Below are 24,645 nucleotides of genomic sequence, written 5' to 3' on the forward strand. Positions count from 1 at the left end.
GGTCTCTACTTCCTCCGGGAGGGCAGTGGGGCCTGATGGTGAGGACTCAGAGTTGTCCTCCTGGGAAGTTGTGGGACCTTGGGGGGATCTGAGCCCAAGGGGCTACTTGTCAATGGGGACCTACCATCACTACTGCAAGTCGTTGTGGTGAAGTGTGAACAAGCACAGAGTGGCAAGTACAGCTCCTGGCCCATCAGATGCTGAAAAACCCCAGTTCTAGTTATTTTTCCCCCATGTATTCTTCATCACTCATCTCCTCTCCCTTTTCCCTCCCTCTCACTACCTCTATTTCTATGTGTGTATTGGGGCATATTTCCATACATGAAGTGTCCCAATTTCTCCCTGAAGAGCATGCCTATTAATAGCCATCCGGTTATAGCACCCTACACGCAGGCCATCATTTTTTAAAAGATTTTCTTTTTAGGTAATCTCTACACTCAACGTAGGGCTTGAACCTACAACCCCAAGATCAAGAGGTTCATGTTCCAATGACTGAGGCACCCAGATACCCCCCAAGCCAACATGTATTAGTCCCACTTCCTATTGTTAGACATGTAGTCTGGTTCCAGTTGTTCTTAGTTATAAATAATGTGCAACAATTTCATATTTGAAATGTATTTGTGACACAAACAACATCTTTAAAGAATCTTAAAAATCTCCAGTCCTTCATTTGGACACCAACGTCAATCATGGACCATAGTCCCTGGTGGCCATCACTGGCCTTGAACCTTAGGCATTACTGACTTTATAGGTAAACTCCCCCCCCCACCCCATTCCCCTAGTCCTTTTTTTTCCCCTATCATGCTCTCCTAGGCCATGGGAGTGTGTGTGTGTGTGTGTTTGTGTGTGTGTGTGTGTGTGTGTGTGTGTGTGTGTGTGATTTCTTCATGTACATCCAAGGATGCCTCTGAATTCTAGAGCATCACCTTTCAAGCACAGGTGAGGTCATTCCAAAATTCACTTTTGTAAGCCTGTCTGTATTCTGTGTTGTTAACTCATGATCAGGAAATGTCTCCTCATTCTCCCACTGGAGGTGGATATTACCCCACCTTTGTGGGCTGGGCTGAAGCTCTGAGGAGTATGGCTGTTCCACATGCTATGTAAACTGTGAAGCATGGTATGTGGGGAGGCAGTGTGGAGGGCAGCGGGAAGCCAGTGGGTATGACAGCCAGTCAGGATGTGGTACCACCCAGAGGGCCACTGTACCTGACCCAATTAAGGCCCCCACGTGCACTTCCTTGCTGGTTCCTGTAGGAATCCCAGCTGCCCCTGCCTGCTCTCCTCAGTCCACACCAGATTAAGGGGTGCGCTCATATGCCACACAGTGGCAGCTGCTGCATGAGCCTCAGTGTTCACATACTGGCTTCCTGCACAGCAGACAGATGCTGGAGGTGGATTCAGGCAGCCACACCATTTTCTCTCTCCACTTCCCCCTGGACAGTGCCCAGCTGGCATCTGGGCTGTGCTCCCAGGCTTGTGCTTCACCTTCCAGCTAAGGGCCTGCAGCTGCATTGGCTCATTTCGTAATCTGTAAAACGGGACTCATTCCTGCTTCCCAGGATTGCTTCAAGGATTCCATGAGGCCAGGGAATGACAAACACCATCTAATGTCATTTCACAAAGTCTGCTTGCAGCCCCATGGCACCAGCCCTACCTCTTCTGAGGCATCTTGCTTCTATGCCTCCTATAAGCACAAGAGATAGTTGCCACTTTTGGGGATTCCCAGCATCTCAACCCTCTTTGTCTGGGAATCCTCTCCCTTACGAATCTGAGCTCACCTCCCACTATAGGAATGGACTGAAGATGCTAGAGACTGGTTTCCCAGTCCCCCTTGCAGCGAGGGTGCAGGCATGTGACTCGGGCTCTACCTATCCCTTGCACCTGCCTTGGACTTTGGGAAACCAGTGAGGTGACAAACCAGGGACAGGGGTGGATGTACAATATGGGGGACAGGGGAGGGTCCCCAGCAGTGGAGGCAATCATGGAAAACACGGTGGGTTTAGTGGTCCCTTCCCTCAGAGATGCATCCCTCAGAGACGCAAAGGTCTTGGACCACAGTTCCAGAAAGTAAGCGTATCTTCAAAGGAACAGCACAGGTGGCAGCAGCCTCTCATGGACCCATAATGCGCTTAGTCTGTGGGTCCGAATTTCAGCACCAGGGACAGCGACTCTCTTAGACCATGGCGCCCTCTGGTGGCCCTCACGAGAAGGAGCAGGACAAGGCAAGAGCTCTTCTAGCTAATCAGCCCCGGCCTAGAAAAGGGAGGGGGGCCAAGTAGGAAAGGAGAAAGGAAGGCGTCAGAAGGAGAGATAGGAGGACATGAGTGGCAAAGGTCCCAACCACAGACAGGGACGGCCACCCCAAATGTTTCCAACGGCTCACTTCACCTGAGAACATGGGTGGGGGATGAAAGGGCCCAGATTTTGGTTTATGAAAACATTTACATCCAACCATGGCATCACTCAGATCCTACAATTGTCAACATTCTGCTGCATTGGCCCCGTCCCTCCCTTTTCCATCGGGATCATTTTCCTTTCCTGGAGAATTTAAATGACAACCGCCTCCCTTCACTTCAGCATGCTTATTTCTTGTACCAGCACAGAGCCATCATGTGCCTGCCAACATGAGGGTAATTCCTCGGAATCACCCAGCAGAGTCCCTGATCTAATTTCCCTGGCACTCTGCAGCCCTCCCCCCCCGCCCCCACCAACCCCCGTCTTATCTCCCAGTGGTCAGGGATGAATGTACGGATCTCTGAAGCTCCTCCCAGTGGTCACACGGTCTGGAGCCCTCCTAGTGGTCTCCTGCTTTGCCCCTTGACCCCCAAAGGCCACCCTCCACAGAGCAGGGAGATGGACTTTGCACCACTTCCATCCCCCCCTCCAGCCTCACCCCTGCCCCTGCTGCTCCGTCTCTGCTCCAGCCACACTGGCCTCCTCACTGCTCCAGACCACACCAAGGGCATCTCCTTCCCAGGCTTCACACCTGCTGTGCCCTCTGCCTGGGGGTCCCTTCCTTGCATCTTTCTTATTATCGATGTCCCATCTCCTCCAAGAGGACTTCGATGACCACTCTCCATCTGGAGCTGCCTGTCTCTGGATCCTACTCCTCATTTTATGCTCTTCATCATACGTACCACCATTGGAAACCATCTAATAGGTCGACTTGCTTATCACCTCTCTCAAGAGCAGGTGCCTTGTCTGTCTCGCTCACTGCAACGTCCCCAGGGCTGCGACAGTGCCCTCTTAAGTGAACTCGTGAACACACGGATGGATGAGTAGGTGCAGGAGAACCACAGCTGCTTACTAATTGCTGTCCTTCCTGCATTGACCCCAAGCCTGCTTCCCACCAGTGTCGTCATTAGGATGCACACGTGACACCCGAGACACGTCTCGGTGAGCGCACAGGTGGTGAAGAGGAGCTCTGGTTCCGGGTTGACGTGAATGATGCCCTGATTTTCACAGCTATGCGCTGTTGAGCCAGTGCTGAACCTCTCTGCAAAATGGGGTAGTCATGGCACCTGCCTCAGAGGATTAGGGAGCGGATGAAGGATTAAGGAGCCCTGGATGGACCAGGGCTGTAGCAAGTATGCATGACTGCACCTCGTGTGCGTATCTCAAATGGATGTGCTGGTCACCACCGCACCCAGGAGGCCAGGGCCCCGTCCTCCCACTCACAAGCCCTGCCATCTGGGAAAACCCCTCGGCCGTTTCGTCTGCAAAATGAGACTGGTGATACCTGCATCCTTCCTGCCGTGGGGACAGACCGCCGGTGTTGGAGCCAAGGGCCGTGGGCTCAGGGGCTGGCTCGGCCACCTGCTGGCCACCTCACCTTTCTCTCTGGCCTCTGGCCTCACCTCTAACAGGAGGAGAGCAGAGGAGGCTCACTGCACCGTGACCTGTAATTGGCTAACGTATTAGCTTTAGGGATGACCTACTTTCCCAGCACCCGATCGGCCGCACCGCAGGTGCTTGCTGAGTGGAGGCCATGACTAAGCCCACCCTCACAGTCCTTGTATCACTGCAGCTGTAACACGCCTATTTCACCGGACACAGTTCCCGGGGGGCTGTCCCAGGGAAGGGCCCAATCTGTCACTGATGAGGGGTCGGGTCTTTGAAGGTCTTCTCTAGGCAGGGTGGCTGCCATCTCCAATGACCTTTTCATCACGTGCGGCAGTAGTAAGCGGCACCCCAGTGAACCCCCTGGGTGCCAGTTTGTATGAAGCTGGCACCCAACTTCCCTTTGGTAATGGGGATCGGTCGCCCACCCCCCAGCGCCCCTTCTCGACCAGGCAGTCCGGCAGCTAGGACACAGACATGCGTACAAGGAGAACGCCATGAGGGCATCTACGAGCCGCAGCGCCCCGAAGACCACCAGCAGAACCCCAGAAGTGGGAGAGGCCCAGGACACATTCTGTTCACAGCCGCCAGAGGAACCAAGCCCTCTGACACCTTGATCTTGGACTTCTGGCCCCAGAACAGTGAGACCATTCCCCGTTGTTTAAGCTGTCCAGTCCGCAGACCTTGGTCGAAGCGGCCCCGGGAAGCCGCTACCACGACCGGATAGATGTCTTAGATCGCCCTGTGTGATTGCTAATGTCACCCGTTTTCATCCCACAGAGCACCCCAGGGTGTCTGATGGGAACAGGACACCCCAGCCCCTAGGAACGGGAGGGGGCCCTTCTAACCCCACCCCAGTTCTCCAATCGGGGCACGTCGCTGGAGGTGACGGCACAGCACAGTCACCCCTGCCTTATGGCCCACGTTCTTGCTGTAGGACTGCACCTGCTTTCAGGGTGTGGCCTTGAACCCGGAGCAGCCTGAAAGGCCATCTGCCACTTACTTGCTGTTTGACCTCAGGCCGGTCACCTAACCTCTCAGTGCCTCAGTAAAATGCAGCAGTAACAGCACCTGTCCCGTAGCATGTCGTGGGGGTGGGAGCAGCTAACACGGGGAAAGCCCTCGGAAAGGCCCCGCCCTTCCCCACACTCCCCGGGGTGTCAGACGCTTCCTGCCCCATCACCAGCAAGTTCGCGCTGGAAGGGAAATGGGGGTAGGGCACCGGCAGCTTCAAGCGTGTGTGGCCTGTGTGGTTACATGGGGCCCCGTGCTCAGAAGGAGCCCGTGCTTGGGGTTTCCTGCTCTGTGGTCACAGGCAGGAAACCCCTCATCATTTCACCATTGACTGTGTTTTGTAAGTGAATCCAAAGGAGCAGCTGAGCACGTGCCGGGGGCCCCGGCTCGTGTGTGGTCCCAGCGCAGGTCCTTCCTGCTCCCCTGACCCTGGCATGCAGGACCCCACCCTTCCTGCGCCTCTTTGTCCTTTGCCCCCGTGTCCCTGGCAGGGCCCAGAGTGTGGGGTGGCAGCTGGGGGAGGTGGGCTGGATGCGTGGGCCCATGACATCTCACGGTGGGGCTGGCTGAGGCCACCCGCCCTCAGCAGGCCACACCCCTGCAGGCAGCTCAGCCGGGGGGTGCAGGCACCCACTCTCTTAGCTCAGAGGCTGCGGCAGCCTGTGTGGGGCCCGTCCACTGTGCGCTGGGCCGCTGGGCCGCTTGGGCCCCGGGGAAGGGGCGATGGCTGGCGACTTCCCCAGTCCGGCCCGGACACATCAGCCTGTGGCTGGCGGGAGGGGCACAGAGGCCTGGAGGAGCCCGTGACGGTCCACACTCAGCCACCAGGATCCCCGTGGCCAACATGACACTAACTAGCAAATGGAAATAGCAGGACAGGGGAGCCTGGGTGGCTCAGTGGGTTCCGCATCCGACTCTTGATTTCAACTCAGGTCACGATCTCAGGGTTCACGAGTTCAAGTCCCCTATCAGGCTCTGTGCTGGTGGTACTGAACCTGCTTGGGATTGTCTCTCTCCCTCTGTCTCTATCCCTCCCCCACTCACTCGTTCTCTCTCTCAATCTCAAAACAAATAAATAACTTGCAAGGAGGGAAAGAAAGGAGGAAGGAAGGAGGGAGGGAGGGAGGGAGGGAGGGAGGGAGGGAAGGAAGGGGGGAAGAAAGAAAAAGAAATAGCAGGACAGGTTAAAGTGAGGCCACGGAAGAAAAGAAAAAGCTTTCTCTTGGCTGCTTTCAACCGCATTCTGCCTACTGTTTGAACACGGGCTCTGCGTTTTACACTGGGCGCCACGGACTATGGGGCTGGTCCTGCGTCGGAAGAAAGCAGGACGGGACCTGGATCTTCTGCTCCAACCTTTTCCCGTATTGCGCAGTGTCTTCCCGACACGGGCGTGTTCAGTATTTGTCACCCGCACAAGCACGTGACACACACACTTGGATTCGGAGCCTAAGGTCTAACTCCTGGGGCGATGGCCTCGCACGACTCCTGGCCGGCCGGGAGCAGGACGAGGGGGCTCAGAGCGAGGAGGACAAGGCTGTAACGCTAGTCGGCTGGCCCTTTTCGGGAAAGCCGCGACAGACCTTGTACCAGTCGTTCATTCGTTCACGCATTTGTCATCCTGCCCTGGGCTATGGATGCGCCGTCCACAGTTCAGCCGCAAACACTTAGAATCGTCACCATCCCTCCTCCCCTCCCTCCTCTTCTTCCTCCTCCTCCACCTCCCTCCTTTTCTCCCCCCTCCCCCCTCCACTTCCTCTTCCCTCCCATCCCCTCCCTAACTCTCCCCTCCACTCTTCCTCCTCCTGCTACCCTTCGTCCCCCTCCTTCCCAGCCCATCACTCTGTGGCATGGGGGTGGGGGTGGGGGGGGCGGGGGCAGCAGCTCAGAGTCATGGCCTGGAGCCAGAACAAGGAGGGTGGGTTTCGGGTGCATGGTGCAGGCACGGGTGGGTGCACAGGGTGGGGAGTAGGGGATAGGGACGGGATGGCCAGCACGGGATGGCAGCTGAGAGGCCGAGACTGGAGCCTCGGGCTCCCTCCCATGCTCTCCATGGCCCCTCCTCCACTCCACAGCCACCTGCTGCCTCGTCAGCCTTATTATGATGCTCATTTCACGGAGAAGACACAGAGGGTGGGGGACAGTAAGGGACTCAAAGAAAGCAGCCGAGGCGGGACTCAAGCTCTAACTTTTGGACTCTGGCCTGAGATCCTTCTGTGCCCTGTCTTTCCCAAACCCGGGCCCTACCTGGGGCAGGGATACTGCTCCCCTACTTACCAGGAGTCTGAACAAGATCAGGGATTGGGCCGGGCCAGAGAAGCCAGTTCCAAGAAGGCTGGACAAACAGTGACCCCAGCAGTGATCCTGAGGGACAAAGAGTACACTGACCCTCTCGGGGTCGCAGCCACCTCACCAGAAATGGGCACAAGAAATAACCCCGAAGATGTCAGTGTGTCTAGATTCAGGGATGTCCGCCCCTCAAACTGGCCCCAGGAAGGGAGGGGAGTGGGGACGGCCAGGAAGAGGGGCCACCCAGGGGTTGCAAGAGGGGGGAGCAGAGGAATGGAAAGAGCCCTGCAGACACCCCACCTTGCCCTGGCTCTCCTTCCACACCCCACCCAATTCTAGGTGGCCTGCCAGCCATCTCCCCGGCACCTGGTCCCTTGGCCACCCACCCCCAGCTCTGGAGATCACTCTGTTTCTTCCCCCTGTGGCTCATCGTCATCCCCCTACCCCCATCTTCCTTCCTGGACTTGGAGACCCAGCTCCCTCACCCCCTCCTCCGAGAAGGCCTCGGGGATCCTCCAGGAACCTCAAAGCACCAGAGCAGCGTCTCCTGTGGGCAGCACCCCACCCAGACCATTGCCTAGCTCCCACCCAAGGGCATCCTGAAGGAGCACATCTCTCCTCTGGCCTCCGGGCACAGAGCCAGCACAAGTGGATGTTAATGCATGAAAATCGAAAATGACGTCCAAGGAGCAGCCAGCCTCACAACCTGGAGTGGGGGGACCTGCTGCTTGTTAGCTGAGTGCTCACGCTGGGTCAGACACGGGCGGTCACTTTACATTGCCAGATGACGTAATACTTACACCATCCCTAAGGATAGACCTAAAAATTCCCATTTTATAGGTCAGAAGGCTGAGGCTCTCCCTATCCCCGCCCCCTTCGCCATCACCATCCACATTTGTCCTGGAGACACTTCCTCACCACTCACCAAATGCTTTCAAGCAGAGCCTCCCCCTGTCCCGATGGCAGGCTGCTGGGGCTCCTGACTCTCTGTTTCTGTTTGCGGAGGACACGCTTCCCCGGGGGCTCCCCCCTCTGCCCTCTTTCCTGGGGTCCTTGTCGTACCTCTGGCTCTCACGCCTTATTTCTAGACTTCACTCAACACTAGACTTTGCGGCTTCCCTCCAGAAGGTGGTGTTGCCGACAGAACCCTCTCCTCTCAGACCCTCACATCTCTCTCTTGTTCACCATGACTTCCCCTGCCCTGTGCGGGGAGCTTGTCCTGTGGCCCTGGCCCGCGCTCACACCCTAGGAGGGGGGCCTGTTGCCATCATGGCCACGGTGGCGGCGAGGCTTACAGAGTGAACCTTCCCCGAGAAGGGGGAGCCCGCGCGGCCAGCGTGGCACCTGGATCCCTGCCTCCGAGCCCCCCTCTTCCCTGTTCCCAGCAAGCTTTGAGCGGGCATTCCGCTTGTGACGCCACAGCAAGGTGAGCGGGAATGTGGCCGCCTCTGTGATCCCTTCACGCAAACCTCCCCGTCCCCTTACAGAGGCTTCAGCGCCTCCCCTCCTGGCCCTGCAAGGGTCTCCCCTCGTGTTCCCTGTCCTTTACCGGCTCCAAGGACAACACCTCCTGGGTTTGGGTTTGGGTCATGATGCTCCCAGCGAGAACAAAGAGCCAGCCCGGCCGGGCCCTGCTCTGTGTCTAACTTGTACCCGCAGGATGGGGACAGACAGTGCGTTTGTAGGACTCTCCAGGGTGGGGCTTGGGGGGAACATTGCAAAAGTCCCGACCCTGCTGTCCGCATCCCCTGGCTGTGACCTGTGTGCACATGGGGCCAGTGTTTCCGGAAGTAGCCGGGAGTGCTGGCCACCGCCCTGCACGGCTCCTGGTCCTCAACCTTCCCCACCCGTTGCAGGTCCCCAGCTTCGAGTCAGGCCCAGACCAGAGGGAAGAAGCCAGGAGGCCAGGCAGGCCCAGATGAGTCCCGGGGAGGGGGGGACTCAGGACGGACAGAATCCTAGGGGCTGGGGCCTCTGGCCGCTGACCTCCACCCTGCTCTCTGACCTTCTCCTGGGCGTAGCTGCGTTCTGAGCCGTTTCTTCCACAGGACAGACAGGGTTCCTCTGGCGGCAGGGGGATCCTGGGGGCGCCCAACCCGCCAGTGAGCAACCTGTGTTCACCCCTCCCTACCTCCCTCCTGCTCTGAACGCCGCCCATACTCACCTTACTCTGGGACCGGACATTTCTCTGCGGGGAGAGGCATCTGTCCTCAGCACCTCGGTGACCAGGAAAAGCTGAGTGTGGCCAGATGGCAGCCCTCCTCCCCTTCGCTGAGGGGCCAGCACCGCAGCCGGGACCCTCAGCGGAGGCCCAAGGAGAGGCAGGTGCCAGAGGGACAGCTCCGCCCCCACCCGGTCCCCAGTGGGAAAGAGCCCGGCTCCCGCCTCAGGCGCTGGGGCGCCACTGCCTGCCGTGGAGGGCAGCGGAAGGTCCGGTCCCGAACGAAGGACACACTGGGACTGTCATGGGGGCACTCCTGTCCCGGGATAGTCCAGCCCCGGCTCTCGGCCCCTTCCCGCAGCCCCCTGCACCCTGGGGGTCTGTCAGCTGCATGCAGGGGACGCTGGGGGTTGGAGTCCACAATTCCTGCTCGTGTCTCATTGGGCAGGACGGTGTCATGTGACTTGAGAGAGCCTCAAGGGATGCTGGGAATTCAGTCCATTATTTAGCTCACAGCCCATTGGTCAGGCTGGAGGCACCTGCTGTGGGAGGCAGGATCTAGCTAGGAGTCCCTGCAACTCGCTGAGGCTAAGAGGGGGGTGTGCTCCTCTTACTAGAAGAACGAAGGGGACACTGTTCCTTGGGGGCAATTAGCAGTTCCGTTCACTAATCACCTCTTCACTTGGGGCTCAGGGATGATTTGTGCAGGAGGCTCAGAGAACCTGAGCAGGAGTGACTTGAGTCTTGAGGACATTTCTGTTCACTGCCCAAGCTGGGGTTGGTCTGGGGTCCGCTTGGGCAGCTCTTTGATGTTTCCTCGACTTCTGGGCACCTCCCCTCCAGGTCCCAAGTGGCTGCCACAGCTCCAGGCATCATGTTGCCATACATCCCCACTCAAGGCAAGAAAAGGGACAAAGGGGCATTCGTCCTGACTCTTTTTAGTGAAGGGGGGAGGAATCTTTCCCAGAGAGCCAAGCCGACTTAACCCACATGACTTCTTGGCTCCAACCATGGTCCAGGCCTAACTCTACCTTCCACACAAGTCTTCCAGCCCCTCTGTGGCTCCTTCCTGGTCTCCTCTGCTGCCCCCACACCCTCTGCCTCCTCCCCCACCATCCCTGAGGGCGAGGAGCCCACACCACATCCATCCCCCCTGGCTGGTCCTTATCCCCTCCTGCGTGCAGCAGACCCCGACTTCCTCAGCCACCCACACCTGCCAGCAGTCACCTCTCCTGGCCTGATCCAGCCTTGGGTCTGCTCATGGCTCTGTCCCAGAACCCCAGGGTCATGTGGGCCACAGGCAGCATCCCCAAGTCACGGGGGTGGGTAGTTGCAGGCAGTGTGATCGAAGGCCATGGTCTCAGCTCTGGGACGGTTCCAAGACAACACTGGGGGGAGGCCTGGGAATCAGGAATCAATGGCTGATGTGAGTCTGGGGCTGTCCTTCCCCTGCAGCATTCAACCTGTCATCGGGCTCATGCGGTGGCTCTCAAGTTATGAATGAATAGATGAAGTGTCAGGGGATCCTGGCGTGACGCCCTCTGTGTTCGGATCTATTGCAGCCAATGCCCGGATGGCACTCCGGCACCCTGGAAGGGCAGGGGGCCCTGGGCAAGCGGGCGTCACCAGCAAGGCCGTGCTCTCTTTGCAGAAGGACACGGGTTCCTGTATGAAACCTCCGGGGTCCGGCCGCGGTTCTCCTGGCAGGTCGCCTCCTTTGGTGCTTCCCCCACGACCCCCACCCGATTTGCCCTGGCGGGCGTCCACGCGCTCGTCGTCTCCTGGAGCGACCGTGACCTGAAGGACGCCATGCAAGAGTCCCAGGCGACTGCTGAGTCACACCCGCTGCCCTCCCTGGCTGCTGCCTGCTTCCCTCCGTGTTCAGGGCACGTGACAAAGCCCCCCACTCTGTCGAGGACTCTGTCCGGGAGTATTCGGCTGATAGCGTGCGACACAAAGGCTAGCCGCGGCCGGTAGCCGTTACCCTCGGGTGGAACCAGGCTCTAGCTGAGCAAGAGAAATGACATCGTCCTGAGCCCCACTACGTGCCCTGCCGCACGCGGAGCGCACATCCCGTGTCGCTGCCGGTTCACCCGCAGCAGACCCTGTGAGCTGGGTGCGCCCCCTCCCCGCCCCCGCACATCTCAGGTGCAGAAACCGAGTCACGGAAGATTCAGGAAACAGGTGCAGTGCGGGGACCACAGTCAGTGCTAACAACCAGGATTCCCCTGCTTGGTAACCCCGAACGCTTCCACACCATCAGGACTGTTAAGAAACAGACCGCACGCTTAGTGGGAGAAGAGTGGCTCCCCGTGCAGGGGCTCCTCGACCACAGCCACTAGGAACTTCTCCTGGGGCCTGAGCAGAGACAGTCCCCCGCTGAGGACGGGGTGGGTGAGGGAGCTGGCTCGCGCCTGCCAGAGGGCAGTTTCCACAACCGTACGTGGCCCTGGGGGGGTCAGAGGAGGTCTACCGAGGGGGCAGAGGGGATGGCGTCGTGAACCACTGACAGAGACCCAGGGGTGGCCAGGGAGGCAGATCCAAGGCCATCGCGTTGTCATGTCGGGCCTCACTCTGTCCCCTGGGTTTTCAGGGGCAGCAGTTCGTGTAGTGAGGGTCCCCATCCCCTTCGGCTCAGCAGGAAATCTGCACGCACATCTTGAACCAGTTTGGCTACTGCTCGTGAGTGGCACCTTCCTTGGGGGGGGCTCTCGTTCTAGGCGTTCTGCCTGCGTCGCCTCAGAAACACCCTCCCAGCCACCCCCTTGGGAGAAGCTCTCAGGACCCCGGCTACAGATAGAGAAACTGAGGCAGGGCCATTCAGCCAGAGTCCTGTGGTCAGCTTGGCAGAGTCAGTGACAGTTGCGTTGGCCAATTCCATCGTGGGAGCCGTCAGCCTCTGGGTTCCTTGGGGTGGGAGTCCCTGGGTCCCACCCAGTCTGGCCCTTTGTACCTGGGAGGCTGTGGGGGAGCTGGCTCCCCGCTCCTTGAACAGGAGAGACTGGTGGGCCAGGAGATGGGCAGCTGGTAAGTAGATGCCAGATGTGGGATTCACGACCAGTCACCCCCACTTGTCTAGCCCTGCTCTGTGTCAGCGCTGGTTTCCAGCTGGTTTCCAGTGATGTCGTTCATCTATCTTATCAACCAACCCCGGTCAGGATGTTTTACGGATGAAGAGACTGAGGTCCAGAGAGGATCCAAGCGGCCACTCCTGGAAGCTGGCCTGCGATCCCCCCATGGCACCCCCTGCTGCCCAGAGTGAGGCAGGGAGGACCCTAACTAGGGGCATCCAGTCCCCGAGTGTCTAGTTGGGGGCTATGCCACGCACAGGGTGTGGGCTCCACGAGACGGCTGAGGCAGTGTGGGCCCAGGGAACATGATGTGTTCAGGTGCCACAGCTGGCGAACCGTAACCCGGGGATTTGAGCCCCGTCTTGTCTGCCACCACCGACCTGCCCATCACACAGGTGGGGGAGGAGGCCCAAGTGACAGTCCGAAGTCCCTGAGCTGCACCTGCAGCCTGCCTGTGCAGGATCCTGGACGCCAAGCTGCCTTGCCTTCTTGGGGCGGAGCTCCCCTAATCCTTCCCTCTCCTGCAGAGAGGGCTTTTCCTGGGATGGCTCAGCTGTCTTCCCAGAACCACCCGTCATTAGGATATATCCCGGCACGATTCGTCCCGTCACTCAGCACATCAGATACTACGCCATGGCCCTACTGAACAACGTGAAGGAGCGGGCCGCCTGGTTCCAAACACCGCACGTCCTCTGGCCCTGGGTTCTGCGGGGTCCCGGCCCCTGGGGTCCACAGCACAGCCCTGGACACCTGTCAGGAGTCAAAATATCATAAGCATTTCAATCAAAATACTATAACTACACTGGGGTCTTGAACCAGAGCGGAAGTCGTAACTGGACGATAAAGAAACAAGAACTTGAAATATTTACTTTCCCAACAGTTCAAATGCAGAATGTGCTGTTGGCAAGGAGAACAGAAAGGCCCGCCTAACATGACTTGTGTCCGGATCACACAACCCTGTCAGGATTGCTCTGTGACCTCCCTCTTCAGAGGCACCATGAGGCCTTTCAGAGAGGCGTCGTGCGGCTGCATGAGTTTAGGCCGTCCTGACACATGTCGCATTCCCGTGCTCCTTCTGTGGAGGTTGCTGTCAGCACATGGGGGGACCGATCATGACCTTGCCCCCACTCTGCCTCAGGACCCTAGACCCAGCAGCAGGCATTTGTGGGGCTGCTGCAGCCCTGTGCCCAGGGGTCTGTGCAAGTCCGACAGCGAAGGGAAGTTGCCCATCAGGCTGTCTATCCCCATCACTTTGTGTCACGAGCTCACACCAAAATCGCCGGGTGGGATGATGAGGAATCCTTGTCCTTGGGCAGCGCGAGAGCTAACGCATCTGCGGCCTCATCGCGCGGGCAGCTTGTGGGGCTGATTCGGCCTGGGCTCCCCCGTCAGACCTCGTGAGAACTTTCCTCGTTCCCCTCTTGTCTCATCGGTGCTCGGCGGGCCCCTCCTCGGTGAACCAGCCACTGCAGGTGTTCGGATGTTCCGGCAGAATCTGCAGAGCGCTGCTGGGGTGCGGCCATCACACGGGCCGCACGTCCGAAGCAACTGAACAACTTCATCCACGTCCGAAGCAACTGAACGACTTCATCCAGGCTCACGCTTCTCCGTCTGTCCCAACTACAGGCTTCGCCTCCCCTGGGCCGGACTCCGTCTCTCACGTGCAGTCTCAGAAGACGTCATTTCATATCTTCCGCCCCATGGCAAAATCTCAACAAGGCTCATTTAGGATTACCGCGACTATTTCTGGGGGGACCTTCTTTTTAATGACACAGTTCTCTCCTTTGACTGAGATGTAATTGGCAGATCACATTATGCTCGTTTCAGCCTGCAACACACCATTCCATATTTGTCTGTATTGCAAAATGACAGGCCCAATAAGTCTACTTGCCGTCCATCACTGATGGATGCTTGGGTTCTCTCCATGTTTTGGCTATTGTAAATAATGAGCGTAAATGAACGTTGAGTTGCCTGTATGTGAATATGGGGTGCATACCCGTTTCCAAATTAGCGTTTATGTTTTCTTTGGGTAAATACTCAGCGTGGCGTTGCTAGACCACATGGTGGTTCTACTTTTCATTTTTTGAGGGTCTGCCATACTGTTTTCCATCACGGTTCCAACAATGCACAGTCCCACCCACCGTGCACAGCATCCTCTTTTCTCCACGTCCTCGCCAACACTTGTTATTTCTAGTGGTTTTCACGATAGCCATTCTGACGAGTGTGCGGCGAAATCCCATTGTGGTTTTGAAGCGTATTTCCCTGATGAGGAGTGATGTGGAGCACCTTTTCACGTATGTACCTGTTGCCCATGTGTATGTCTTCTTTGGAACAATGTCTATTCAGATGTCCTGACATATTTTTTAAATGGATTTTTTGCTTTGGGGTATTGAGTCGTATGAGTACTTATATGTTACGGATATTCACTCCTTATCACATGTTTGATTTTCAGACATTTTCTCCCATTCAGTAGGTTGCCTCTTCATTTTATTGATGGTGTCCATTGTTGCACAGAAAGCTTTTTTTTTTAATATAGTCCTACTTGCTTACTTTTACTTTTGTCGCTTTTGCTTTGGGTGTAAAATCCAAAACATCATCACCATGAATGAAGTCAAGGACTTTATCCCCTCTGTTTCATTCTAGCAGTTTTATGGTTCCAGGTTTTATATTCAGATATCTAATCCATTTCGAGTTAGTTTTTGTACATGATGTAAGATATTGGTCCAGTCTCATAATTTTGTGTGAGGATGTCCAGTTTTCCCAACACCACTTACTGAAGAGACTGTGCCTGCCCCATTGTATATTTTTGCCTCCTTTGTCACAAATTAACTGACCACATATGTGTGGGTTTATTTCTGGGCTCTCTGTTCTGTTTTGTTGATCTATATGTCTGGTGTCATGCCAATACCATACCATTCAGACTACCATAGCTTTACAATGTAGTTTGAAATCAGGGGTGTGAGGCCTCCAGCTTTGTTCTTCTTTCTCAAGATTTGTCTGACCGTTCAGGGTCTTTTGTGTTTCCATACCAATCTGAAGATTTTTTGTTCTATTTCTGCAAATGCACCGTTTGAATTTTAACAGGGATTGCATTGAAATCATAGTTTACTTGGGGTGATGTGGACATTTAAACAATATTACTTCTTCCCATCCATGAGCACAAGAGCACGTGAGACATTATTTGTGTCGTCTTCAAGTATTTTCATCAATGTCTTAGAATTTTCAGCGTACAGGTCTTTCACCTCCTTGCTTAAATCTATTCCTAGATATTTTATTCTTTTTGATGCATTGATACATGGGATTGTTTTTTAATTTCTCTTTCTGATGGCTCAGTATTAGTGTGCAGAAATGCAACTGATTTTCATATATTGATTCTGTACACAGACACTTGATTGAATTTGTTAGTTCTAACTGTGTCTAGGAGGAGTGTGTCCAAGTTTTTATATGTAACAATGCTATGCCGTCTTCATATAGTGACAGATTAACTTCTTCCTTTCCAATTTGGGTGCCCTTAGTTTCTTTTTGTTGCCTACTTGCTCTGGCTAGGCCTTCCAATGCAACAGTGAATGAATATGTACAAGGTGGGCATCCTTGTCTTCTTCCTCATACAGCTTCCCACCATGGAGTATGATGCTACATTTGGGCTTGTCATAAACGGCCTTTATTATGTTGAGGCACATTCCCTCTATACTCACTATTTGAGAGGTGTTATCATTGATGGATGTTGTATGTTGTCAATGGCTTCTTCTACAGCTATAGAGATGATCATGTGGTGTCCTATCCTTTTATTGTTAACATTACGCATCGTGTTGATCGATTGGTGGATTCTGAACCATCCTTGAATTCTTGCAATAAATCCCACTTGATCATGGTGGATGATCCTTTTCATAGAAGGTTGACTTTGGTTTGCTAATTTTTGTTGAGTATTGTTGTATGTGTGTGCATCAGAAACATTGGCCTGTAATTTTCTTTTCTGTGGCATCTTTATGTGGTTTGGTATCGGGGTAATTGTTTTAGGATATGAGTTTGGATGTACTCCCTCTGTTTCAGTTTTTTCGGAAGAGTGGGAGAATGATAGGTATTAATTCTTCTATAAAGGTTTTGTAGAATTCACCAGTGAAGCTGTCGGGTCCTGAACACGTGTGGCTTGGGAGGTTTTTGACTGAATCTGATTGAATCTCCTTAGTAGTCTTTGGTCTGCTCAGATTTCCTATTTCTTACTGATTCGGTGCTTATAGGTAGTATATTTCTAGGAATTTATCAATGTTTTGACTTCGTCTTTTTGAAAGCAACTTCCAAATCAGTAAACGTGAGTCGTGGCTGTGATCACTGTGATTCGTAATTACTATATTATTAAAAATAATTATTATGCTTGTATCAATAATACTAATAGGCTTTAAGAAAATCCCAGAAAGAGAAATAATTTAGACAAATGCCAACACTATATAATCTCAATTATATGTGGAGTTGAGGAAAACTATACTTATGGAAATAGAGATTAGATCTATGGATGCCAGAGGTGTGGGGGTGGGGAAGTGGGGGAACTGGATGATGGTGTTCAAAAGGTCCAAAGCCCAGTTATAAGATTAACAAATACTTGAGATGTAAAACATAATATAAGAAAGAAAAAAGGAAGGAGAAGAGAAAGAAAAGGATAAGAAAGAGGAAAAACAAGACAAAAGAAAAGAAAAAAGAAGAGAAGAAAAAAAGACAAGACAAGACAAAAAGAAAGGGTCAACAGTCGCAGTCAGGGAGCTGGTTGGGGTTCTGAGGCTTCCAGGGAGAGTGGGAGGGCCCTTCATGCCAGTTGATGAGGGGAGGGCTCTGCCTGGGCCTGGCTTCCAGGGAGAGTGGGAGGGCCCTTCATGAGGGGCGGGCTCTGCCTGGGCCGGGCTCTCCCCGGAATTACAAGGTTTTGTGCCATGCCCCCTCCCGCAGGGCTGTGACAAGCAGTTCTTCAACGCCTCGCTCCAGTTCACCAACATGGACCTTCTGATGGAATTCATCAACTCTAACTCTCCGCCTCCAAGCTTGGCATCTCTGTGGAGCACGCCACACTGGCCGACTACTTCCGTGCAGTGCACACTCACATTGTCGCCTGGAACATCCACGACCACGGGACTTCCTGCCCTATTCCTCAGGTATGAGCGTCTGCAGGTTGGGGTGGAGATCTGGTGCCAGGGAGGGCGCCCGCCTGAGTGTCGACTCTGCCCTGCTGATGGAGCTTGTGAGGGTCACCGGGGCCGAGACAGGTCCTGTCCCGCCTAGCTGTCCCACCTACACATCTTAGTATAGACAAGATACTCACATAATGGCTCCATAGCACCCATTTTCCCATCTCTCCATTTCCTTCCCTTCCAGAGAGATGTCAGGTTCCAGACCCATGCGGGGCTGGAACTGGGCTGAGTCCTGCGCTGACACGGCCATGAGACGGGTTGGTCTAGTCTCTTGTCGCCTTGGTCTCTTGTCTGGGTGGTGAGAATGTGGGGCAAATTGTTCTGAGGACGCTACCATTCAGAGCGTGTGGTTGGAGAGCTGGCTGGATGTAGAGATGAGAGGAGATTCATGGCTGTGGGCGTGGTCACAGTTTAGGTGGGAGGGGCTACTGCATTGTGGGCGGGCTTACGGCCCAGAAGAAAGAGGACATATTGAAGTGCGCGGGGTTACAGTTGAGTGGAAAGGGATACATTGACCTGGGAGGTTAATTCACTGTGGGAGGGGATACATTCAAGTGGGCGTGGTTACTGTAACGGCGGGTGTGGCCTCACGGAAGTGGGCCGGGAGATAGTGAGATGGAAGGGTCACATCCGTGAGGCCTGGGCTCCATTCAGGTGGGAGGGCTTCCTGGGTGTGTGCTTGGTTACAGTAGAGGTGGGAGGGGTTAAATTTGATATGGGCGTGGTCATAGTTGAAGTTCAGGACTACGTCCCTGTGGGCGGGGTTACAATCCAGGCAGGAGGGGCTACAGGGAGGGGGGTGGGCTTGTGCTGCCGTAGGCGGGGCTGCATCTAGGAGGCGGAGATATGGCACAGTCCTGCAGGTGTACTCAATGGGCTTGGCTCCCTCCCTGAAGGCCCCGGGGCAGAGACAATTTTATGTGGACACTGGACAGGTGAGGTGAGCCCTGGGCCCTGCTCTGAGTCACTGGGGCCTTGGGAAGGCAATAGGCCTGCCTGGTGCCTAAAGTAGAGCTCAGGCTGTGGGGTGCCCCTGCCCGACCAGGACCCTCAGCCTGCCGGAGGAGCTGTGGGCAACATGGTCTAGCGGTCCCCACAGCCTGCGGCCTTTCCCCGGAGAGCATGGCTACCCTTCCCGGTGTGGCTCAGGTCCTGTGGGTCAAGGTCAGGGAATGCAGGCACAGCCCAGCCAGGGAGGAGGCGGGAGGCAAGAACAGTAGGAACTGTCACCCACCTTGTGAGACCCAGCCGCCCCCGGAGGCACCCAGCCCCACCCTGCTCCCACCCAAGCCTTGGTCAGGCCTCATCCTCTGTGCAGGTCAGGACGGCAGCTACCGGATCCCTCGGGTCCCCACGCCATCCCACCTCCCTGGTCTGCCAGAGGGACCCGCTGATTGCGGGCTTGTCCCGGGACCCCCCATTGCCCTCGAGTCCCACGCAAAGGCCTCTGCCTGCACTCAGGGTGCGTCTCAGGCGGGGGCAGCCCACTTGGCCCCCATCGCACTCTCCTCTCCCCCCAAGTCTCCAGACCCTTTGCTCACATGCTGTTCCAGGCTTCTGAGGTCTACCGTCGGCTCTCAGGTCCCCCCACCCAGTCTTTCAACACCCAGGCCTGGCCCAGCCCAGCCTGATGCTCCCACTTTCCCCAGCCCCTCCCAGGGATCCTGGGCCACTCCCAGCCTGGCCAGAGCAGGGGTCTGTGGCTGCCTCCGTAGGTGACCCAGGCAGACCGGCCTCCCAGCCCCAAGCTTCCCCAGCTTTTCTGGGGCTTTGGTTCAGCAAGACCCCAGGGCAGAGAGACTCTTGCCAACTGCCAGCCCTTCTATCCAGATCCATTTCAGGCCTGGACCGGCTTCTACGCATCCCACAGTGGGCTCAAGGGGCTGGCGAGGCGAGTCAGCACACTGCTGTATGCCGGGCAGTCCGTGTCCACTCGCTACGTGTGGCCGGCCCCCCAGCAGCACCTGGGCCTGGACCGGGCCCTGAAGCAGCTGCAGTGGCCCCCTGGGCGGTCTCCGAGGTGACGTCACACGTCTCGGTGACGGTACCAGGTTGCAACCCCCTGTGCGGTGTGCTGTCCCAACCCCTGGTCACTAGACGTCCACTTTCCAGATGAGAACACTGAGGAGGCCTGTGGTCACAGGCAAGTGCATGTGGACATGGGCCGAGGCGAGGACAGTGACAGTGTTCAGCTGGGGGCTGCAGGAAGCTTTCGGGCCGACTTTACGCAGAGGGCAAAGGGCAAAGCGGAGCCGCTTTGGTGGCCATCAGTCCTGCGTGGATTGCGTCCAGCTCAGCCGTGTGGCCTCAGGCACCTTTGCCCTCGCTGAGCTCAAATTCGTCCCAGTACAGTGAGAGCACGTGGCCACCCCGGGGTGGGGGCAGTAGAATACGATGGACACGATCTGCCCGGTACGGCGGCTGCCCCGAGGAAGTTGTCCCACCTTTCTATCTCCACCTGTCCCCCATGCACAGATGGGAAACCTGAGGCCCAAGAAATCCTGTAACTTGTCCTCACCCGCCAGAAAAGAGCCACGCTGGCCATGACATCTGCACACCCACCTAAAGGGAGTTGCTGGCAGAATGTGTGCTGGGGGTGAAGTGGGTAGAATTTAGAGGCTATCAGAGCAGGCAGGACAAGTGGCTTCGCCAGGTGGAGCCTCCATGTCCCCTCAGGGAAGGTGAGCTGATCCCGTTCCCACCTTGGTACAGAGACGGGAGGGTGCCTGGAGCATTCCAGCAGCTTTTATAGGAAGACTGGGCGGCAGAGACGAACCTGGGACGGGACCCATCCAGATGTGTGTTTCTTGCCCAAGCCAGGGGACTCAGGCAGTGGGTGTCCGCAAGGTCACCAGCCCCTCTGAGACTCAGTTTCCTCTTGTGAAAAGTGGGAGGGACCCTCACCTTCTCCACAGGCACCTGGCGAGAGGGAAGGAGAGCCAGCACCTGGGAGGTGAGCGGGTGCTCTGGAGAGGCGGGTCCCGATCCCATGCCTCCCCTACTCTGGTCGGGCTACGGGTGCAGCACCACGACGCCATCCCTGGGACTGAGACGCCCAAGGTGAGGGACATGTACGTGGAGAATCTGAGCGCGGGGATGCACGGCGTGCACAAGCTGATGGCCTGCATCGTCCAGGACAGGACCCCAGCCCACTCAGGTAAACGAGGCCCCCGCAGGATGCTTCTGCAGACCTGGGAGGAGGCTGTGACCGTCCTGACCAGAGAGCCCGCGGGGTCACGGAGCGGCACTGGAACACCTGAGTCTCAGTCTTGAACCACCTCCCTTGTGTGCCCCTGAACTTGGCACGTGCCTTGACTGCTCGGAGGCTCCTGTCCTGTCTGTGATGTGTGACCATTAGACTGATAAGCGGCAACTTGCTTTGGCATCTGCTAAGCACGCATCACGCAGGGTTTAACGTAACGCCTGGAAAGTCCGGAAGCTGGGAACTTCCACTATCCTCCCCGTGTAGGGGCACCCACAGCAGAAACAGAGAGGTTGTGGACGGGCTCAGGGTCGCTCAGCCAGGAAGTGCGGAGCAGGGATTGAACCCGCGGCCCTGCGCTGCCCTGACTGCAGAGGATGCAGGGGTCCTCAGGGGCCTGAGCCCAGCCTGGATCCCCAGCGCCCTCTGAAGTTCAGTTTGGGCGCGGATCTCCAGCCTGTTTGAAGGGAGGCTTCTGTGGCCGTAGAGTAATTGGTGATGCCAGTTTGGGACTGAGGAGCTTTCTTGAACCAGGAAGTCCTGGGGGCACTGGCACACGTTGGTCTCCCTACACGTGCCTGACACGTCCCGTGCACAAGGCCTGCTACCCCTCCCCCAGCTCCACACATCAGCCAGACCGGGTCACGGTGCGTCCTCACAACTGACCTCACCGCACACCTGGCCGCCCCTCCCCCTGTGTCTGTGTGTAGTGCCATCTGACCGTCAGACCGGGGAAGGGCCCCAGGGACCAGACCTGCGGCACACAGGGTCACAGCCCACAGATCACGGGGTTGGTGGGGGAGACAGTGGCAGCCGAGCTGGAGTCTGGGGTCTGAGTTCCCTGCCAGGTGGGGCCATCCGTTCCCATGTCCTCACCAGGGTGGCCTCCCCGAGAAATGAACTGGCAGAGGAGGTCAGGAAAGGTGTCCCAGCCACAGGGAAGAGCCTGGGCAGAGGCGGGGGCTGGGAGGTGTGTGATGTGTTCAGGGATCCGGGAATCATCAGACATGGCCAGAACTGCCCTCGCTGGGAGTAAGGATAGAACAGACATGGAATCCAGGCCGCATCACTGGGGCTCAAATGCTGGGCTAGGTGATGAGACTGGCCCCGACAGCCTCCCGAGAATTCCAGCCTCCCGAGAATTCTCCAGTCCTTCCCGATACCAAGCACTCAAATTGGGAGCCAGACCTTAGTAGCAGGTCACGTTGGGCAGGTGACTGTATTTCTCTGGGCCTCAGTTTCCTCATCAGTCAAGTGGGGCTGTCAGGGAGTGATGTGAGAGGAGCACGGGGAATCTCAGCTCTCCGGAGGGACCCTGTGTGTTCCCTTCCAGCCTTCCCTGCCCGGGGACCAGGAACAGAGCCCTGAGCAGAGGATGGGGTGCCGAGTGTAGGAGCCGACTAGCCCACCGGTCCCGATACACAGGTCCCCTGGGAGCTCTCAGGGCTGTGTCTCACCTGCCTCCATTTCCATGTGACAAGGGCACCCAGGTGTGTAGGGTGAGTCGAAGGGAAGCAGGTAAAGCCAGGTCTCTGCGTTTAGACCCAGAACGTGGGGGACACGTTGTCATGGTCTTCAACCCCTTGGCCTGGACGGTCACCACCATCATTACCCTGACTGTGGACTCCTCCTGGGTCAGCATCACCGATGCGTCAGGCCACCCGGTGCCTGCACAGGTATGAGAGTGACACCAGCTCATGGCGGGCACATCCAGAAGTGGGAGCAGTTAAAGGAAACGTGTGCCGACGGGGTCCTCACTTCGAGGACATCCCCATGGGAACCCATATCCAGTGAGGGTCCTGGGATCCACCATGGGACAGACACTGGGCCTTGGGCATCTGAAGTGGCCCGAAGTGCCCCCCACTGTCCCCTCCTTGTAGGACCTCCTGGCTGGTCTGACCTGGTTGGGCGGCTTCTCCTCAGCCCCCTCCCTCGGGTGTGTTGATATTCTCATGTAAATTTCCACCTTTTCTGGGAAAGGCCCTCAGGAGTCTTGAAAGGGGCGCCTCGAGGAGGTGCTGGTGTTCCAGGCTGGCCCAGCTGCCTGTGTCTGCACACCCAGACACCGGGTGAGCGAGGTCTGTTCTCATCCTTTCCACTGCCTAGAGCTGCAGGGGTGTCCCAGGGTACCCTGCCTGTCCCCAGGGCCACTGTTTTCCTGGGGATGTGCAGGGGGTGCTGACATCATTCAGCAAACCCTCTGAATGCACATTCTGGTCCAGCTGGGCTGAGTGCTGAGCCCCTGGGCACGAATGTCATGCTCAGAGCAGGGAACAGCAGGGGTGCCTGGAAGGAAGGGCAGTTGCTGATGCTGGTGCCCGAGGAGTGAGAGAGGGCAGGCAGGGAGATGAGGCTGGGACCGGGTCCTGTCGAGCAGGGAGGTGCCTGGAGGGAAGTCAGCTCAGTCCATGACGGAAAGACCCTGCTGCCTCGTGGGTAGTGAGCACCCAGTCCAGGAGGTATGCAAGCCACAGGTTACGGAGGAGACTGAGGGGTTTTCGAGCCCTGAAACCCACATTGTGTCCTGTCCCACTGGCCTTGCAGGTCCAGAAATCAAGGGAGAAACAACCTACATACGACCTGCATGTGCTGACCACCTTCCAGGCCTCAGTTACCGGCACTACGGCATCAGGAGCACCGAGGGGACCCAGACGGGCATCCACAAACCAGTTGCCACCATAGTTAGTTCCACCCAGTTTGGGCGCAGGCCGTGGACGTGCACTGGTCCAGGGATCAGGCACCTGTTGCCGGTGAAGAATGACATTAAAACACCGTGTTCCTGGACCATGACACCAACCTGATGCGCAGCATGTGGGAGAGGTGAGGTGCAGCCATTGCTGGTTCTGAGGCAGAGGCGTGTCCTGGCACCTGAGCTGTCACTCCCCACCTGTCTCTGTCCTCACCTGCTATGGGAACCACCAGAAGGTGGCGAAGGCCCTTCCTGCATTAGTGTCTTGACTTCTGTATTGTCAGATTAGATCAGTACAAGAAAGTCCTTCTTGAACCTTATCATTCCAGGGCTGTCAGTCGCTAACAAAAGTTGAGGACCCACTCCGGGGAAATATATAATATTCACGCCGTGCATTTTCTTAAATTTAAAGCAACATAAATCATCCCATCTGCCCACCAACTGCTAAATCACTCATCCATCCATCTCCTTACCTCCCGTTTACCTATCCATCCATCCATGCATACCACATACCTACATATTACATACATACCTACATACATACACTATCCCTCTTGTTCATGCATCCATCCAACCACCTACCCACCCATGCATCCACTAAGCCCCGTATCCATCCATGTATCCACACACAAACCACCCCTCCATCCGCCCATCTGCCCGCCCACCCACTCACCCTCCCACTCATCTATATGTTCACCCAACCACGTGTCCATCCATCCACGCATCCGCCCACTCACTCGTCCAGCCAGCCATCTATTTACATATCCACTCATTCAGCAACTAATTGTTGGCAGCAGAGAAGGCAGGTGACCTCCAGGAAAAGGGCCTCCCAGATGTTTAGAGCCAGCCCTGTCCATACTCAGGCCACCTCCAGATAGTTTTCATTCCACCCCACCTGCCTCTGCTAGAACAGCCACTTGCTTTTCTTGAAGTGACCTCCCAACAGCACTGGAAGTGCGGGAGAAGCAGGAGGTCTGGGGGGAGTATCTGGAAGAAGGTCAGAGTGAAGGAGCGAGAAGTGTCCCCAGCTGTGCACCCACAGAGCAACCAAGCAGTCACTGCATGGCACCCCATCAGGAGCTCTGCCCTTCGGTCATTGCACAGACCCTTCTCGAGAGAGCACGGGGCAGGCAGGACGGGCCGACCGCAGCCAGTGTGGGTGGTCAGTGAAGAGCGGACACAGCAGTGGAGTTTCTGAAGGGATG

General features: G+C 56.4%; 1 protein-coding gene across 1 annotated transcript in view; it reads left to right on the forward strand.

The window, feature by feature from the left end:
- The first annotated feature begins 2,180 nt into the window (after positions 1-2,180).
- MAN2B2 (mannosidase alpha class 2B member 2) overlaps positions 2,181-24,645 on the forward strand; it is a 34,118-nt gene continuing 11,653 nt past the window's right edge. Inside the window, 18 exon segments of the mRNA XM_042984801.1 lie at positions 2,181-2,222; positions 4,293-4,391; positions 4,507-4,584; positions 4,778-4,860; positions 10,145-10,200; positions 10,953-11,125; positions 11,895-11,983; positions 12,873-13,074; positions 17,311-17,388; positions 17,391-17,487; positions 17,490-17,513; positions 19,380-19,545; positions 19,935-19,955; positions 20,564-20,706; positions 22,294-22,427; positions 23,296-23,347; positions 23,350-23,516; positions 23,519-23,571. Of these exon segments, the coding sequence (XP_042840735.1) occupies positions 2,181-2,222; positions 4,293-4,391; positions 4,507-4,584; positions 4,778-4,860; positions 10,145-10,200; positions 10,953-11,125; positions 11,895-11,983; positions 12,873-13,074; positions 17,311-17,388; positions 17,391-17,487; positions 17,490-17,513; positions 19,380-19,545; positions 19,935-19,955; positions 20,564-20,706; positions 22,294-22,427; positions 23,296-23,347; positions 23,350-23,516; positions 23,519-23,571 (1,757 nt within the window).

Source organism: Panthera tigris, chromosome B1 (assembly GCF_018350195.1).
Source record: "Panthera tigris isolate Pti1 chromosome B1, P.tigris_Pti1_mat1.1, whole genome shotgun sequence".
NCBI classification, from domain to species: Eukaryota; Metazoa; Chordata; class Mammalia; order Carnivora; family Felidae; genus Panthera; species Panthera tigris.